Genomic DNA, 19,724 nt, shown 5'->3' on the forward strand with positions numbered 1-19,724 from the left:
AATATATTTGTTGAACCGTGCTTCCTTCTTAGACGTATTTTTAGGAGGTCAGTAGGCCAGCGACTAGTAATGTGGACGCTAGATGAGGAGGTCCCGGAATCAAATCCTGACAGCACTTTTTTAATTTGCGAGAACGGAGCGACGAATCGTCCTCATCGTTTTGCTATTTTTTCAATATTCATTGAATATTCAGTACTCAGTCTCATTATATTCAGTATTTGTGAAAACCAAGACTTTTCTTGCATCCTAGCGTCAATACATGGTATGAAATTGCGCCTTATAAAAGACCCAAAATAAAGCTAAAACTAAAAAAACGAAGTACCAATGAATATACATACAAGGTGTCAAATTTACTCGTGTAATCTAAAATTAACTCCTGTTCTTGTCTTACTTGTTACGAAAAACATAGACGCACACATTTATTTTTTGCAAAACCGAATTATACACGATTATATTTAAAACCTCTGACGACCTCGATGACGGCGATTACATTGTGGACACCGGATGAGGAGGTCTCTAATTTGGGAAATTGAGCTTTTTTTTAATTGGTTCTGGTCTATGATCTGGTCTATAAATGGGTTCTAAAGAGTGAATTCCGTTGCTCATATTAGTGAGGTTGTCAAACATAGTACCATTATTATTATTATATAGTAAAATTGCTCGCGTGACGATATAATGAATCACACATTAACACTATATTAAAAATAAGTTTACAAGCACGTATTATCCGTTACCATTAGAGTTTCACTCGCTACCGCTACCGCTTCCGCTCCCGCTTGCGCTTCCACTAGCACTTCCGCTATGCTGTGGTGTCTCTTCGCCCGCTTCTTCGTTCGCATCGCTGCCATCATCTTCAGAGTCTTTTATGGCTTTGGTGCGTTCTGTCCTACGAGCACGACGTGTTTCGATGTCGGATCCTTCCGACTCGGTTGAATATATAGCAGCACCAGTTGATGCTGCAATCAATACATTAAATTAAATACATTGTATTTCTAAGTCTGTGAACAAGAAAAATGTGGCAGTTTTTAGTGGTTTCAATTGTTACGGTTGAATTAATTTTTAGTTAAAGTATTTTATTTAAACACGTATAATGTCATAAAGCTTTTGACGCTTTATGCCAGAAACGCAAAATGCCTAACGGGCAGAATGCCAGATTCGCAAAATGCCAAATATCACTGCCAGGATCATGCCTTCCTCCTCCAGTCGCACAAACTAAATGCAGTAGTGGATGTCATTCGGATGACATAATGATGATAATGAAACGAGGTTCCGATGTTTTATTAATAACAAAATATAGTTTCCTCTAACTACTAAATATCTGATCTTTCTGGCATATAGAAACTTGCTAACTTTCAAGCTTCAATTAGGTATTACGAAAATTTTAATTACTGGCATTCTGCGGGTTTGGCATTCTGCGGGTTTGGCATTCTGCGAATCTGGCATTCTGCGAATCTGACATTTAGCCCGTTTGGCATTTTGCGTTTCTGGCATAAAGCGCCAAAACGAACATAAATCTTCTGTGATGTGTTCAAAAACCGCAAATTACGAACAGCATAAAGATAAACTGTTTTATTACAACAAATTTCTTATCTGTAAAAATGTTATTATAGCTTTACTAACATCGAATTCGACGTTATTATATTCTAATAATTTGAATGTTATCGAATAACATTCAAATTTGAAAATCTCTGAAAAACAAAACAATTTGATTCGACCTCAATTCTAATATCGGTCCAGATGAAGTTAATTCGAGTTAAATCGAGATAAAGTTATACAAAATTATAGCAAACAATTTTGACAAAATTCACACGTTACTTGATATCGAACGATATGCTAGTTGGGGCCGACTCTAGTTTGTCTATGAATTAAATAAAACCTACGGTTGTGTGACATGCGTGAGAAAAGTTTTTATTTGCCGCCATTTCGCCAGTCGTAACATGCGGTTCCTGAACACATCACAGAGTATATACGTGTGTAGATAAAGCAGTGTATGTAACTGTACATAATTAGGCATTAAAACACGCGTGTGATGTTTTTATGTTCTAGTACTCGCCTGTCGGCTCGTTTCATAAACCCGGGCACAGTAGTAATGCCCCTCAGATCTTTGCGATTTAAAAGTTCTGAGATGCACTGCAACTGTTATGGACAGGCGTGTAGCTTACCATTAGGCGCACGACTTGTTCGTCCCGTAACTTGATATTTTAAAAAAAGTACAGAAATATTTCACACTGGGGCCCATTCATATAATGTAATGCTCAAAACTCAAATTTCATAATGTTATGTGTGCTTGTGTGCTTGCAGTGTTTAATATATTTATATAATATATTAACTATATATTAGCCTAGTCGCAATAAAGTATCACATCACGCGTAAAAATACGTAGTAGCTAACTGATGTCAGTTGCGAAGTGCATTCAAAGTTTGCTCTTTACGCTAAATAATAATTCTAGAGTCGGCGGACTAAAGCACATAAGTCAAAACCCAACATCATTCATTTAAATTAATACATCTACTGGTTAAAGCACATAAGTCAAATACATTTACTACTTCATAAATTTCGAACTTTATTCTAGAGGTTATTTAACTTCCAACACTAAAAACTACACAAAAAATATATAATTATATATTAACAAATGAAGCACTTTTTTGACTTATGTGCTTTAGTCTGCCGACTGTAGAATTATTCCGTAACGTACGTGAGTTTATTTAGAAATTTATTTCTTACCGTAGATATTAAAACCTATTTAGGTGAATTACGTCAGTGACTAAGCAAGATATGTTGAGTCTCCTAACATTATTATTATTTCATAAGTTTTTCGGTATCCTGAACATATAGATTTGACATAGTCCCTTCAAAGAGACTTGTTTCGGGTATTTATAAAATTCTTTAAACAGACACGACTTCGATAACCAAGAGACTATCAAACGACACTTACAGCGGTATTTTAGAACATTTTTTTAAAGTGTAGTTTGAAAGTTACAACTGATAGCAAAATATTGCAGATCAACATGGCCAACAAAGATAATAATTTTTTAATGTTTTTCACTTATACCGCACAGGCGTTTTGGTCAACCTAATACAATCTTTGTCTACGGTTGCGACTGACCTTTCTGCCCCTGCTTGTATTTGTTCTTGATAGCGGCGAGCGAAACACCACCTTCGTCGTCAGAGTCGTCTGGCGCCCGGGAACCTGTGCTCCGTGCGCTCGTCGCCGCCCCCGACCGTCTCTTAGGCCGAGTTGAAGCGCGAGAACGCATTGCTGCGCGTAGTTCCATTTCTTCTTTCTGAAATATTAAAAATCAACTGTTTTTAAACTGTATAGATTGACATCGAACTGCCTATCTAACTGCCTCCGTGGCCGAACGGTTACCATGCCGGACTGCCACGCAGAGGTCCCAGGTTCGATTCCCGGGCCGTGAGAATTTTTTTTATATATATAATTTAAAATTTATATATTATTTTTTAATATATAAATATTTTATTATATAATACATAAATATTTAATATATAATTATATATATAAATATTTTTTTAATGTTGCAGTTGGCCGCTGATGGCCTTGACTGCGCCACCGAAAAAAAGGGCGAGCTGAAGGCTTACAAACCCTACAATAAGCTAGAAACTAAAACTTAAAACTAAGTAGCGGGCCTGAGAGCGTCCAGTGGGCACGGATCTCGGATCGGGGCGCTACTGGAGACTTCCGCCAGAAAGGCGTGCTATAGGAGAGAAAACGAAACGCGCGCCAGCCGCACGTCGTCCTCTGTGTGGCCAGAGCATTATGGATAGGCGTGTCGCTTATTACCAGGGGCACGACTTGTTCGTCCCATCACTTGGTATTATAAAAAATATATGTAAAACACTGTCTTTCCCCGTATAAGACTATACTGTAGCCAAATTCGACATGACTATTGCTAGGCAACCAATGATAGAGTGGAAATAGATTTTTTTTATCAGTGGTCATTATTTATACTGTCTACAGCCTGCTCGCGTATGTCAATACGTCAGTACTTTTCAATAGGTCAGTACGTAATTGGGTTATGTAGAAGACACACTTACTTAGTCAATTATTATAAAGTTTGCGAAGTATCAATACATAATAATACGTAATATCAATACATAATAAAATATAATTTGTATGGCCTACATTTATTTATCTCGTGAGTTTGGGTTTAATTTGTGGTTGTCTATACGTCTACGGCACCCGCGACACAGGGTTACCTTAGTGCGGGGCTATGTTGGTGTGCGTTATTGTTATTATTATATCCGGCTCGAAGGACCAGATATTTGGGTCTCTGAACGTTTAAGAGCGATTACACACGGTGACCTTTAGCAGCGACGCAAACGCGATGCAGTAGCGATGGAGTCTCTAATAGTTTACATTCACACGCACGCGATTTTAAGCAGCGATGCAAGCGCGCGGCTGCATCGATACAAAGTAGCGATTGCATCGTTACATTTGGGATTTATCGGCGCTTGCATCGATGCAATCGCCTGGTCAAAGTAATAGTTAAGTAGATTAGGATGAAGTACGTTGAGTTGACGTAAACAAAAAAGTTGATGTATTAAGTAAAAAGTGTTATAGATTCGAACGCTTATCTGTGATGATCGCTAGTGACGCGAGTTGTCAACTGTCTTTGATGAACATTTACACATGCAATAAGTAGGTTGTTGGTTGGTAAGTTAACAAAAATATTGTACGGTGCAAAAACAGTACGGTTTATTTTTAAGATACCAATTTTTCTTTTTTTTTATTTATTTCTAAAACACCAATAAATTACATTACAGTCTAGCCAAATACAAGACTAATAAATAATTTACATTTCACTAAATTGAATAAATAAACGAATTAAACTAAGAGTCTATTCCAGAACTCTACTAAATGCTGAAGTCAGGATTTGAGCAGACTTGAGTATGATTTCAAGCACTGGAAATACGACCCTAATGGCAAGGACTTGAGTATGATTTCTAGTGCTTTAAATTGAGTAGAGTTCTGGAATACGACCCTAAGAATTAATAAAGAAATTTGCTTTTTTTTAGATATGTGTCAAGTAACGGGACAAGCAAGGCAAAGTCTGGTGATAAGAGACACGCCTGTCCATAACAGTTTCAGTGCCGCTCATAGCTTTAAATCGTAGAGATCTTAAGGGCTCACTCTGAGACATAAGTTGAAAAGTCAAGTGCCAGTAATAGCGCCTTTACCCTTTAAAACCGGAACAAAATGTTCACATTACTGCTTGGCAGTAGAAATAGGTAACGTGGCAGTACTTCCCTGGACGAACTCTTTTACAAAGGACTTTATTGCTACTAAATAGGGAACTAACTCTTTGATTGTTTTTAAGTTTATTGTATGTCACGATGTTTGATCATGATATCAATTATTTTTGTGAAATTACTTCACTAGTTTGTTATAATTATTAAAAGATCGAACACTCCTTCGGGCCGGCTAGATTCGATACAGGGGGTCTATTCTCGATCTCCGTCCGAAACAATTACTGCCAAATAAGCAATACTCGACCAAATGAAAAGACGCGTGATGCGAATGAAGCTTCATACATGATACTTGTCTTTTAATTTTGTCGAATATTTGACAGTAATTGTTTCGGACGGATGTCAGACGGAGATCGAGAGTAGACCCCCAGACACAGATGACGCGACGGTAAAAAACAAAGATCTGCAACAATCACATAGAAACATCCGCAAGGTCCGCTAGTTCGTCCCGTGGCTTAGTTGCCATAGCGTCTGGCACAGTTTGCTGGAAGACGTTGGTTCGCGTCTAGCCGTATTGAAGGATTTTTTTCTAAGTGTTCGATCTTTGTATTAATAATTGTAAATACTCTTTATTTGATTTTTGCCCAATGTGCCTTAGTTTAACGGCCAATGATCATGACTTTGAGTATGAGTTTAAGTTGTCTTACCTTTAGCTGATATTTCCTGTCAGCATCAGGATCAGCTCCGACTTGAGATAGAATTTTGATGGCGGAGGTCTTTGTAGAGCGGTCAGCGAGCGATAGCGTCATCTTCCTATGAGTGAACGAGTCGGTCGAATGCGGTCGGAACGAGAGCTTGGTGCGGAACACGGCTTGGCCCTGCAGACCTGTGCCTTGCCTCACGAACAGATGGTTATGGTCGCCCTAGAACAAATATGTCATCATCATCATCATATCAACTGGAAGACGTCTGCTGAACATAGGCTTCCCCAAAGATTGCCAAACTATCCGGTCGGAAGCGACGTGCATCCATCGATTATCGGCCGCCCTTACCAGGTCATCCGTCTATCTAGAAGGGGGCCGTCCCACTGAACCCCTCCCGGTTCGTGCTCTCCACACGAGAACCTTTCTGTCGAGTTGTGTGAATAAGTTACGTGCCCTATTCACTGCCACTTCACTTTCGTTCTTCTACGGATTTCCTCATTTCTGATTCGATCACGTAGAGAAATGCCGAACATGCCCCGCTCTATAGCTCGTTGAGTGACTCTGAGCTTTTTGACTATCCTTACTAAATTTAGTGACCACCTTTCAGAGCCGTGGGTCAGCGCTGGCAACACGCACTGCTCGAAGACTTTGACTTCAAGGACTGCGGTATTCTATACGAGAAGATGTCTCGGAGCTTCCCGAAAGCTGCCCAACCAAGTCTGATTTGACGAACATTATGATATATTGTTAATCATGTAAATTTTTTAATATTGACTTGTACGCTGAAAGGACGTAGAAGACACAGCGTGGTCAGACCACTACAAGGTAGACCAATGACCTGGCGAAAGTTTCTTTTTATTACATCAAGTGATGGGACGAACAAGTCGTGCACCTGGTGGTAAGCTACACGCCTGTCCATAACAGTTACAGTACCATTCAGGGCTTTAAATTGCAAAGATCTGAGGGGCCCTACCACTGTGCCCGTCACCCTGAGACATAAGTTGACAAGTCCCATGTGCCTGTAATTTCACCAGCACCCTTACCCTTCAAAACCGGAACACAGTAATGCTGATATTACTGCTTGGCGGAAGAAATAGGTAAACTGGCAGTATTATCCTGGACGCACTATTTCACAAGGAATTCTACTGCTACCATAAACTTGTGGAAATCTGCTGAAAGCGTTCAGCGCAAGGTCGTGTTTTAACTATAATGGTGGGGGTGGTGGGATAAAGTAAAAAATATTGACCTCTTTCACTATATAGGGTATTTGTAAAAATATTAACAATCTCGCAGAACTTTATAACTAACATCATAAATAACAATTTTTGCTCCCTTACTTTTTACAAGACAAATAAACGATGATGAATTTACCAAAAATAAATGTTTCTAGTAATATTTGACACCTTTAAATAATTCCAAGAAAGGAAGTCTTCCTTTTAAAACTTTTAAGTTATTATTGGACTGAGTTAATCTTTTGACCAAGTATATGGCCTAGAGACTTTTTTAAATACACAGTTATTTGAAGTAAAAATGAAATCAGAGGATAATTAAATTTCAACGTCCCTGGATTACAGAAATTCAGCTGCGCAATGCATCGGGTGTGACATTATCTACAGAATCAGTGCTAATTACTGTTTTTAACTGACTTCAAAAACAGGAGGAGTTCTCAATTAGACTGTATTTTTTTATATGTATGTCACGCGATAACCTGTGGCATTTGTGAACCGATTTTAATGATTCTTTTTTGTTGGAAAGAGGTGACCTTAGCATTGATCCCATTTAAATTTGAAGAAAATATTCCACCTCTAAGAGTGGCAAACCAGGGTACGAATCCGGTTTCGCGCACTTTCCGGTAACCGATTTCAATAAAACTTGGCAAATAAATGCCACGAACTTTTGAGGTCGGATTTTTAGTACGCTGTACTGACTACGTATATAACATCATTCTAATTACTTTTCTACTAAGTAGAAGGCATCGGGTATAAATGTGTAACAAGAAACAGAGACGAAATAAGGGCCATCCATCCCTGGCAATTCAGCAGGTAAATGGGCCTTATATCACTTTTAAATATCAACTCTCGTTTGCGCTGAAATCACAAATTAGAAAACTGAAATAGAACAGCGTCAACAACTGACCTGGACGTACGTCTCCGTATATTCCAAAAATATTCTGTATTTATTGTAATAAAGATAATATCTCTAACAATGGCGTGCAGTTTAGTTTGGTGGTGTAGGGAAAAACAGCAAAACATCTAATTACAAAACAAACGGAATCTTTGCAATATTCGTCCATTATAGCAAAGCTCAAGTTAACTGGTCGATTTGAAGTGAAACAATTGACGACACCCGTCAGTTGTTTCGAATTCGGGCTGGCCAAACGGAGCGCAATTGTCACAGTAATGATTTGGCAAAATAGTTTTCAAACAAATTAAATGACATTTCGTCTCTATTTCTGATTACATACTCGATGGTAGAAGGTAACAGAAGAAACAAATTTTTAATAATTCTGCAACATGGTAAGACTTAAAAACTAACCTGTTTGATTTAACAACGAGTAAATGTATACTTACGTGTAACGGTTGTTTGTAAACGTCGAATATCTCGGAGCCGAGATGCAGCGACATGCTGCCGTCGGACCATTTGACGAGACGAGCGTTCGACTCCTTGATAGCGTTGCCTTGCTTGTCGAACGATTGACGCCAACGAATCGTGTTTTCCACTTTTAGCTTCAATCTGTTGAAATTGTTCATTGTCATTTTTTAACCCCGACACAAAAAAAGGTGACTTTTACGTGTATAAGTAATATTTGTAAAATACTAACAACCTCTCAGAATTATATAACTAACAACATAAACAACAGCTTTTATTCCATGACTTATTAACCCGACTTCAAAAAAGGAGGGTTTCAATTCATCTGTATATAGATAATTCGGCATTTGTGCACAGATTTTTATTATTCTTTTTTTGTTGGAAAGAGGGTACCTCAGTAGTGGGCCCATTTAAATTATAAAGAAAATATTCCACCTCTAAGGGTGGCAAAGCGACTGCAAGAGCAACAGTCCATTTCTACTAGTACCAAAGCAGCAGAATAATGAACACACAGATCATCTCTACGGGTTTGTATAAAAAATCTCCGTGGTAGTATGCTTTGATGACACAATTTTCCAAAAGGTTCTGTTTCTGGTTTGAGAATATTGATTTCTAATTATTAATACAAAGATTGAACACTTAGAAAAAATTTCTTCGATTTGGCCAGATTCGAATCGACGTCTTCGAGCAAACCGTGTCAGATGCTATGCCAACTAAGCCACGGAACGAAACAGCGGACCTACATAACTAACATATGTATAACATACATATAAATAACATATGTTTTACCAAGATTACTTGTAGTACGTAAAGTTGTCTTACTGAGTGAACTGATAGGTCGGCGTGTAAGAGTGAAGTTGGGTAACGGTACTGTTTTTTAAACATAACTTTAAGGACCGCCTTCTGCGCTCTTTCCAATTTTATCATAGTTATTTTTGGTGCACTACCCCAAACAGTAAGTGAGCAAAGACACACATAGGGCAGAATAGGTTATGTAGAGGGTTTTAGCATCAGTTACTAGCATAAGGTTTTTGAAGACATAGATGAGTTTAGGAACTCTTGCAGACATAGAATTGATATGGTTGCGCCAGCTGAGGTTTTGGTCAATAGTGACACCAAGGTATTTAATTTGATTAGTAGCTATAATGAAAGGTTAAGTACAGTTATGTGTCGGATTCTCGCTGGTATGGGCTTTTATAAAGAAGGTCTTAGTGGGGGGGGTGGAAGTTTTGTCTAAGTGCGAAAGGGATAAAAAATGTTTTAGTTAAATTTATTGTGAGTAAATTGGAGGACAGCCATCTCATTACCGAAGTAAAGGCATTCTCAGCAAGTACACGTACTTCCTCCCATGTAGATCCGTGAATTAGTAAGGCAGTATCATCAGCGTAGGTTATGCAGTTTGGGAGGTGGAGTTGGCACAGGTCATTGATATACGTAATGAATAAAGGTCCAAGAATACTGCCCTGCGGTACGCCAGTTGAGAGCTGCTCGTCATCACTCGCATAACTTCCGATTTTTACAGCTTGAGTACGGTTAGATATATAATCTTTGAAAATTTCTAATTGTGGACCCCTAATACGAATTTTTCTAATTTGGACAAGAGTAAAGGGATAGAAACGGTGTCAAAAGCTTTGGAAATATCTAGAAATATACAGAGGCACTTTTCTTTTTTGTCAAGATGGGTAATTATTCAATTATTTTTGTGAAATTACTCGACTAGTTATAATTATTAATACAATAATCGAACACTTAGAAAAAAATCCCTCGATATTAGATGGTTTTGTTGGCAAAGTACTAATTTACTGAGAACACAAACTCTGACGTCAAAAGTCTATTTGTACCACAATTTCAGGACTTAGTAAAGTTCACGAAACTGTGTTGTACTTGAAATTCAGCTCACTCACCTGGCTCGACCTTCCTCATCAAGGGTTTCTTCTTCATCAATCTCGTCTTCATAGGTGCTGGGGTCGTAAGGACGTGTTTCTACTGACAAGAAATTTGGCAGTTTGACGAAGTGTAACTCCTTGCCAAGCTCCGTCCAGATTTTGGGCATGTCGACGTCGATACGTGTTTCTGGTAATTCTGGCTCCTCTTCATCGTTAGGTTTAGTACGATTTTCTTGCTAAAATATGGAAAACAAAATTACTCTACGACGAAATAAGATGTTCCAATGTCGCTTAGCCCATTTTTAACTGACTTTAAAAAAAGGAGGAGGTTCTCAATTCTCAATTCGACTGTATGTTTTTTTGTTTTTGTATGTATGTTACGCGATAACTCCGCTATTTGTGAACCGATTTTCATAATTCTTTTTTGTTGGAAAGAGGGTATCCTCCACCGTGGTCCCATTTAATTTTGAAGAAAATCATCCTCCTCCATCGTGGTCCCATTTAATTTTGAAGAAAATCATCCACCTGTAAGCTGGCTGTTCATGCATGATGATGAGATTCATTTTTATAAATAGCGCCTAAATTTTATTATAAGGAGCAATTATTTTAATGGTTGATTTTGCTATTCTTCAATTCATGGCGTTTTTCCCTCTCAATATACTTTGAGTAGTGAGAACCGATTTTTATTGTCTCCTGTGTTAAGTCCCGTATCGTGGCGAACTAATCCCCTAATTCGGGTTTGCGCATTTTCCAATAACCGATTTCAATAAAACTTGGCAATTATATGTAATTCCAAGTACTTTTGAGGTCGGTTTTTTTAGTACTCTGTACTGAGATTATAACTCACATCGGTCGATATTGTTTCAAACCTTTTAAAAATAAATTATGTAGCATAATATTATAAAGTAATGTATGAAGCAATATACAAGTAAGAAAACAACTCTGTCTTCTGGACTTGCCATGCCCTTGTTGGGCGTCACATGTTAACTGCCCAACACTGTAACATCTATAATTAGCAATGTATGTGACATGCAATAAATATGAATAGGAAAACCGGTACTCTGTTTTTTTTTGTATATTATTGTATTATTTCCATACGACTGATTTTGATAATCTAGAATTTATTATGCCATGTCTCAACGCGCAGATAGCGTGGGCAGTTGTGGTGCAATCAAGTGTGTTCTTAAGAACACAGAATTCTTTTAAAAGAATTGATGGCAATATTTCTTCTTGTGACCGCCAGAGGCCCTGTACGATTTTGCATCCGACTAAATATGTACGGTATCGGTAGCTTACCTCATCGCTACTGGCCTTCGCTTCATCGCCGGAGCGGCGGCGATCGTCGTCCGATCGATCGGAACTGCGGCTGCGCGACCGAGACCGCGACTTGTTTGTCCGTTTGGCGGCCTCCTCGTCCGTACTAATATCCGACGCGTCGCCGAACAGCGCATCTGCCGTCACTGTCACAAAATTGAACTCAATAAATTATAAGGCGACTCTAACGTCGTCCGTTAAAGTAATTCGGTTCTTTCGGGCATTACATACGAATTGGGTCCCAAGTCTGTTAATTTTAAGTCATTTCAGTTCTGTGTCGATAGAGTGTCTATGTCAAATGTCGAATGGCAGAATTTGGGGTACGTTTGGTATTCTGCTAAAATTTAAGAGTAGTGTGTTGTCAGTGGCTAACCATCGAGCTACCATTCACTTCATTCTGCTCTTCATTGGCGAGTCAATGGTGTAATGTACAAATATTATAATATTTAATTTGAAGACCAAAAATGCAGCCAGGAAGCTTGGCACCCCTTCCAAGATTAGGCGTTACTTCACACCGGGACAGTCGCTTCAGCTATACCAAGCACAAGTCCAATCGTGTATGGAGTACTGCTGCAATTTATGGGATGGCTCCCATAAATACCAACTGATCACCTTGGATTCAATAGACAAGCATCCTAAGAGACTCGGAATTAGTAGAGGCGAAGCTGCAGAGCCTTGAACACCGCCGTAGAGTTGCCAGCTTATCGGTATTTTCATTGACTTACAAATAAATGGACGACGGGTCTAATACAAAAACCACGAAAAAAATGTCCCAAGTCAACCTATTTAAACGTAGTGACATGTAAAGGAATATGAAAAAGCTAAAACGTTGAATTTAAATTGTAATGTCATCGCAGTACTGTCTAATTTTGCTTGCTTCGCTGTCAGTCGAACAAACGAAGACTAGAGCGTGAATGACGCTCTGTATACGATTTTAACGCCCTATAAGTTCGGACACTTTTTAGCGCGGACCCAACGTTCATATAATTATAAGTCAATGGGTATTTTACAGGATATATCACCATCAACGGGAGACTAGACGTGGGCGGGGGTTCCACCCCTATGTTGTGGACATTCCCCGGATTCGCACGAAGCGTTTCGCTTCCACATTTGTATGGCGAGCGGCTCGGGAGTGGAATTCCCGAACGCTATAACTTGTACGTTTTCAAGGCGAGAGTGCATAGGCATTGTTTAGGTGTGCATGCTACATCCTCGACCTCATCGTCACTTTTCATTAGGTCAGATGGAGGTCAAATGCGCACTTATTTTTTATAAAAAAAAAGAACAAATTGCTGATTAAACGAAATAAAACTAAAGATATGCATAAAAATTTCCATGGCAGTTTTAGTATGGTAACATCATTTATATGCTCCTGGGGAACATGGATCGTTAGTGATTGAATGAATGAATGAAATCACTGCCATTCCACTGACACTCTACTGCAGCCTTTCCCAAAGTGGGCGGTAACGCCCCCTTTACGCCTCTCCGTGTAGTTCATATATCTGTCTTGTTTTATTGAATACATAAAATAAAAATCATGTCAACTGGTCGCTCCGTTTCGAAATGAATGTAGACACAAACAACAACACAGCAACAGACACAGTTTCGCATTTTAATAGTTATTAGTATTCCTAGATAGGTAATTTTCGTAGATAATAGACCGCGAGCAATCATGTTTTAACAAGTTTTTGTTAAATAAACCGATTTGTGCATTCCTGTATCAATCGGCTGCTTATGCAATCCTATATAAACAATGTAATATTTACTTTATTTTCATTTGCGGTTTCGTGTGTAATAGATAAGCAGTACTTAAGTTCGACACTTACTTACGTATTTCTCAAAACAAAACAATGTCGGAAGTAAAAAAGAAGAGTTAAAAATACGTGTTTTGAATTATTTTGCGTGGTGGTGAGCGTTGAAAATTTTTATATTGCCTAAGTGGGCGGAGAGCCAAAAAGTCTGGAAATCTATGCTCTACTGAGATACACACTCTACTGCCATTGCAACTAGATTTTAGCAGAATAATGAAGACTATCATAATTGCTATATAATTTCAATAGTTTCAATGGAATTATAATGACCAGATATTACAAGAAAATTACCAGACTTGGAGCCCTGTTTAAAAGATTAACTTCCAGACCATTCAAAAACTGGACCATCAAGGTGAAATTGTAGAAAAGTCTGACAAATTTATTGTGCCGCAAGAAAACCGTATATTTTAAATTGTTTTTCACAATTAAACAGACAGAGAATGTGACATGAGTGACGTCACTAGTATCTATGCAGTGTTGCTAGTAACTTGACAGTGAGTTTGGCTTTTTAATATGGCAACAATAGTTCCTTTTTTAGCTTAGACAAGTGGGTGAAACTGTATTATGTTTAAGCATTAGAAAACAAATAATACCATTGTCGTCCTTGGCCTTGTCATCGTCAGAGTCCTGGAGTTTCTTGGTCTTTCTCTTTGGTTTACCACTGGTGTCTGAGCCACTGTCCGATTCCTTCTTGCGTTTCTCAGCTTTGCTATCCCCTTCACTTTCCGAGTCAGACAGTACAGCTCTTTTCTTTTTATCACCTGCTGAATTTTTAAGAGTATACTTAACTTTCATCATATCATACTTAAATTGGCTAACAAGGCTGTCACCAAGTATAATTTCTTGTATTAACAATGTGAATGTTGTTTTCAGGGTCCAGGACTATGTTACTTCTCAACATTGATATTCTATTATGTCTGCATCCCATGTGGAGAAGATAGACTGTGTGACCGTTATGAATAAAATGCTTTCGCTTCTTTACATACTAGCAGACAAATTTAAAGAACATTTAATTTTGTGTTATACTCATGCTCACTTACTTACCAACAACTTCATTTTCTTCTGAGCTCCTAGATTGCGATCTGGAACGGCTTTTCGATCTCGATTTAGACTTGCTGCGTGACCTTGATTTAGACTTGGATTGTCTTGAGCCCGATCTGAAAAACGAATTTAAGGTGTAATATGATTAAAGAAAATAGATGAAAAAATTAAAATTACAATACCAAAACTTGCCTTGATCTACTTTTAGACTTGTCCTTGGTGTGATCATCATCTATCATCAAATTTGGAGAGTTCGATCTGCTGTCTTGTACATCGGGCCTTGTTTCGGGACTCTTGGACCTTGATGACGCGCTGCCAGATCGAGACCGAGACTTCCTGCTTTTAGGACTTCCGCTACTGGATTTCGAACGTGACCGACTCTTAGCACCTGCAGATTTTGGACTTGCAGAACGAGACTTTGAAGATCTATTAGATTTAGGGCTCTGGGATTGGGATTTAGGGCTCTGGGATTTCCCACTATGGGACCCAGATTTAGGGCTTTGTGCCCCTGATTTGGGACTGGCAGAGCGAGATTTTGGTGAACCAGAACCAGAACGAGCACTGGCTGACCCTGAACGAGATCTGGATCTAGACTTCGACGCGCGCTTAGGGCTTCCGGAAGCATTAGACTTTGGGCTAGAAGAAGCCGACTTGTGAGTGCCTGATTTATTGCTATGAGCTGAACCAGAACGGTTGGAACCTGCTGGAGAATTTGATCTGCTGCGAGAAGCATTGGAGGATTTCCGAGAACGAGATCTAGCAGAAGCGTTAGATTTGGGAGATTCACTGCCTGAGCGAGCTGCGCTTCCAGAGCGAGACCTGTAAAGAGTAGTGTAGAAAGTGTCATCATAATTCTTGCTTAATTTCATTCCAAACTTGAAATTGACACGATAAGTATAAAAATTTTTGTGTGTTATGCATTGACTTACAAATAAATGGACGACGGGTCTATTACAAAAACCACGAAAAAAATGTCCCAAGTCAACCTATTCGAAATTTAAATTGTTATGTCATCGCAGTATCGCGCTGTCCGTAGAACAAATGAAGACTAAAGCGGAGTGTCGCGCTCTGTATACGATTTTAGCGCCTTACAAGTGCGGACACTTTTTAGCGCGGACCCGACGTCCATATAATTGTAAGTCAATGGTGTTATGTCTGAAACTCACAATAATAAGTAATTTTAAAATAGAAAAGAAAGCCTTACTGCTACAGAGCAACCATTTTCTCTTATTGCTGTTCATCATCAAGTGTAGATTCAAACTACTCAGTAGACAACTCTTTAGGTGAAGTTTAAAATATAGGATATAGAAAAAGCCTAACATTTATTTATTTATTGTAAATATGTTTACACGGCATTACAGTTCCATAACCAATGCGCCGTGAAACCAAACTAATTAAAAAATAACAATAAAAATGAAAAAACAAAACCAAAGACTGAATTAATAAATTAAACTATAGCACTATACTTGACTCACTATCATCCATCGCTTCACAAAATCAACATCATAAGAAGTCATAGTATAAGTACCTCGATCGACTGTGTGCTTTGCCTGACACAGCAGGGCTGTTACTGCGACTGGAACTTGAACTTTCGGAATCTGATCCCGAGTCAGTATCTGAAACAAATAAAAAATAAATGATGAAATTAAAAATGTTTTGGAATCTAATTTCTTAAACAAAAGACCATTGAAGTTAATCTAGTGCAAAGAACCGAACCTTATTAGTAATATTTTATAACTTTACTTCAATATCACGAAATAAGATTTAAAAAACTACCACTTTTTTTTATTGCCATTTATGTTTTTTATTTGTTTATTTATTTATTGGCACAGCTATAGAATACAAGTTAATAAATTAAAATAGAAGAATAAATCTGCATTCTACTAACCACAGCATTATCATATTAATTTTAACACTGCTAAAAAATTAACAAATACCTTACAATAACATGACTGGAAGAGTTTACACTTAACAAATTATAACTTAAATTACCAAACCAAATTAACAAAAGTAATGTGCTGACCAATGCATTGTTACTGTTGCATTATTACTATTGCATTATCTTAAGATTGCAAGATTTCAGAAATGCAGGATGACTTTGAAAATATATGTCTTAACTCTTGTCCTTATTAATTTCATTATAGACTTGACACTTGCAGAATAGAGGATCATTGTACGTAACCTTATTAGTAATCCACAATTCTCAAGATTCTACAAAAACATACTTTGCTTTATTATGTGACCAGATAAGTTCTGAGTTGCTAATGCCAATTAGCCATATGTACCAGAACACTTAATTATTAAAGTAAAATAATATTTGTTAATTTTTATTGCAAGTAATAATTTTTAGGTTATCGTATAACTATTTTTTGTATATACCAATATGAAAAAAAGTTAACCAAATGAAGCAAACCAAGCATAAATGACAAATGATTTTTTATTTGTATCGTTCTGCAACAAACGCAATGAATAACAGAATGTCAATTTCGTTATTAGTGCAACACAGCACAGGAAATGTTATGATATCTTTAGTTTTTTAGCAGAAATGTAAAATAAACAATGTTCTTCTTCTTCTTTTAAATGTTATGGCCCCATCGAAATAATCAATGACTTTGCCAATGTCAAGTAAAAATAACCATGTACGGTAGTTTAGTATTCTTCTTCTTCTTCTTTTAAATGTTATGGCTCCATCAAAATAATCAATGATTTTGCCAATGTCAAGTATTTTTACTTTTACTTTTATGTACGGTAGTTTAATATTATTTTAAAAATTATACAAAAAAAAAATGGCGATTTCGCCAATGTCCTGTGAGATATTCAACATAAACAATATTAACAAGAATACAAGAGGAGGCTTCAGTCATGCAATGTGGTGTACGTGAAAGGAGCCTCCCTGCAATGTTGTATGAATAGTATTCCTAATACATCTGGCTCAAACTAGGCAACAATCGGCCAGTACCTGATGCTGTTAGCAAAACCTTTCACCACAATGGCAAACATATCCCATGCACAGTTCGGCTTGGCAGTTACTAGTGCTGTAATAATAGTGTGTGACATAGTCATCATATAATTTATTGCTTTATGTGGTACAAAAGGTCTTAAACCTATTATTACATTCCAACATAAACCCTGTAAGGGCACTGTAATTACCTACTTCACTATACTAATATGAATACTAAAAGGTATACATAAATTAATGTGAACTTAAATTACTATAACTATCATAGTATCAAACTGCCTATGTGGCCAAACGGTTACCATGCCGGACTGCCATGCAGAGGTCCCAGGTTCGATTGCCGGGCCGGGAGAAATGTTTGTATGGCCTACATTTATTTCTCTCGTGAGTTTGGGTGTAATTTGTGGTTGTCTATGTGTGTGTCCATGGCACCCGTGACAAAGGGTTTCCCTAGTGCGGGGCTATGTTGAGTGTGTGCATTGTTTATTTGTTAATTTATTTATCATCTACTTTTACTATCAAAATACTGTTGCAAGTCATAGAAACAGTTCAAGAGCAACTAACGTTTCAGAACATTTGCGGACACATAATTATTTCCAATGTTTCTTATTCAAAGAGGTACTTTGTTATAAACTTTTATTGCCATATTGTGTGCGGCAAAGCTTACAATTTCAAAATTTGTCAAAGAACTAATCAATTTGTTTCTCAGTCTCAAATTAGCTACATAAACAGTAAAATATTAGCTACATAAACTTTCTTGTCCAAAAAAAGTGCCTGTATTTTCATTGATACAGTAAGAAGAATAATAATATTATAAATCTGACTACACAACTGTCTTGACCTAAACACCTAAACACTAAAATTGAAATTTATACATTACTTAAAATACAGATTGTCACTTGTACTACTGAAAAAATGGACTATAAATCAAGTTATTAGATTTTCGCGTATGCTATGTGGGTATAGGAAACAAAAATTGAAATTTATACATTACTTAAAATACAGATTGTCACTTGTACTAGTGAAAATATGGACTATAAATCGAGTTATTAGATTTTCGCGTATGCTATGTGGGTATAGGAAACAAAACTATTTTTCGGGTTTAAAATCGCATATGTTAATTTGTTTTTTGTAATAAATTAACGACTCGGGCACTAAACAGCTTTTTACAAATGCTATAAACTGTATACTATAAATCTTTATAGCGACACGAGCATCAAACAAATTTTATTGGAAGGTGACTTCTTTTAGGTTATACTCTGGGACTATATAGAGAATATTCTCACTTAAGACACTATAAATTAGCACACTGATTCATTACGTTTCACAGTTAATGGCAAAAAGGCTCTAAAATTTATATAAACGAGGTACTTACCGTCAAAATGTCCTCTTGTTTTCGGCGCCATTATTCCGAATTTCTAATACACTGTTTGGTAATTCAATAACCGCATTGGATTCCCTAAGAGTAAATCTAAACGCTGTTATTACTTTTTAATGAACTTAGAATCAGGTTAAAGAATAACTTTCTAGCAGTTACCTAAACGAAACTTTATCGCAATTCTCAAAATTCTACAAAACATGCTTTGCTTATGTGATTAAATAAAATCGTTCCGAACTGCTAATTAGCCATACGTATCAGAATACTTAATTATTAAAGTATAATAATATTTGCTATGTAAGTAACAATTTTTAGGTTATCGTTATGACGACGACGCACCAAACCAAAACGAAACAATTGCTAACCGACCGAACGAAGCAAGCATACCGATCGATCTCTTTTGTGGTTTGTGCTCTTTTGTCTATTCATTTCGTCCCGCAACGAACGAATGGAAAAAAAAACGCTTTATGACAGTTTTCTGACCGTTCGGAAATATTTTTAATGAATCTTACTTTCAGGTAGTAACAATATCTAATAATAGCTAAACCTATGAGCTATACATCTAAAAGAGGATATTTCGGTGTTTATTTGTTATAACGATACATTTTCGACATTCTCATATTTTAATGTATAGTTTGTTAGTATGTTATTTTGTATACGTTATACTATTTTACGAATGGTCATCTGAGTTTTTGTTTTCCATCTGCTGGATGTAGGTAGGCCTCTACTTTCGTTTCCTTCCTTTTCATGTATTTTCTAATATGTAAAATGTTCACTGTTCGTGTCATTTGCCAATGCCATATAGATACATTATATAGGTATTTATTGCCGCCGCCC

The 19,724-nt window shown here is 37.2% G+C and overlaps 2 protein-coding genes across 2 annotated transcripts in view; one reads left to right on the forward strand and one right to left on the reverse strand.

The window, feature by feature from the left end:
* Positions 1 to 4,867, forward strand: part of LOC113239380 — a 20,888-nt gene extending 16,021 nt beyond the window's left edge. The window contains exons 4-5 of the transcript XR_003311185.1: positions 1,988 to 1,992; positions 4,857 to 4,867. The gene's annotated coding sequence lies outside the window, so the exon portion shown is untranslated. The remainder of the gene's footprint in view (positions 1 to 1,987; positions 1,993 to 4,856) is intronic.
* On the reverse strand, positions 98 to 19,007 carry LOC113239379 (another transcription unit protein). Its single transcript, XM_026476362.1, has 11 exons — positions 18,885 to 19,007; positions 16,082 to 16,169; positions 14,746 to 15,372; positions 14,557 to 14,669; positions 14,106 to 14,276; positions 11,684 to 11,847; positions 10,406 to 10,623; positions 8,483 to 8,645; positions 5,916 to 6,131; positions 3,107 to 3,284; positions 98 to 956 (listed from the first exon to the last, which is right to left on the reverse strand). The coding sequence occupies exons 1-11, from the start codon at positions 18,913 to 18,915 to the stop codon at positions 745 to 747; spliced, it is 2,181 nt and encodes a 726-aa protein (XP_026332147.1). The 5' UTR covers positions 18,916 to 19,007; the 3' UTR covers positions 98 to 744.
* Positions 19,008 to 19,724: the final 717 nt, after the last annotated feature.

This window comes from Hyposmocoma kahamanoa, unplaced genomic scaffold, assembly GCF_003589595.1.
Source record: "Hyposmocoma kahamanoa isolate Upper Pololo Valley unplaced genomic scaffold, ASM358959v1 99879, whole genome shotgun sequence".
Lineage (NCBI taxonomy): Eukaryota > Metazoa > Arthropoda > Insecta > Lepidoptera > Cosmopterigidae > Hyposmocoma > Hyposmocoma kahamanoa.

Excerpts from the sequence above, each read along its gene's own strand:
- LOC113239379 (XM_026476362.1), bottom strand. The coding sequence starts at position 18,915 with ATGGCGCCGAAAACAAGAGGACATTTTGACG. Across the intron at positions 14,277-14,556 it reads AGAAGAAAATGAAGTTGTTG|CAGGTGATAAAAAGAAAAGA; the intron begins GTAAGTAAGTGA and ends TTAAAAATTCAG. Across the intron at positions 3,285-5,915 it reads ACAGGAAATATCAGCTAAAG|AAAGAAGAAATGGAACTACG; the intron begins GTAAGACAACTT and ends TTAATATTTCAG.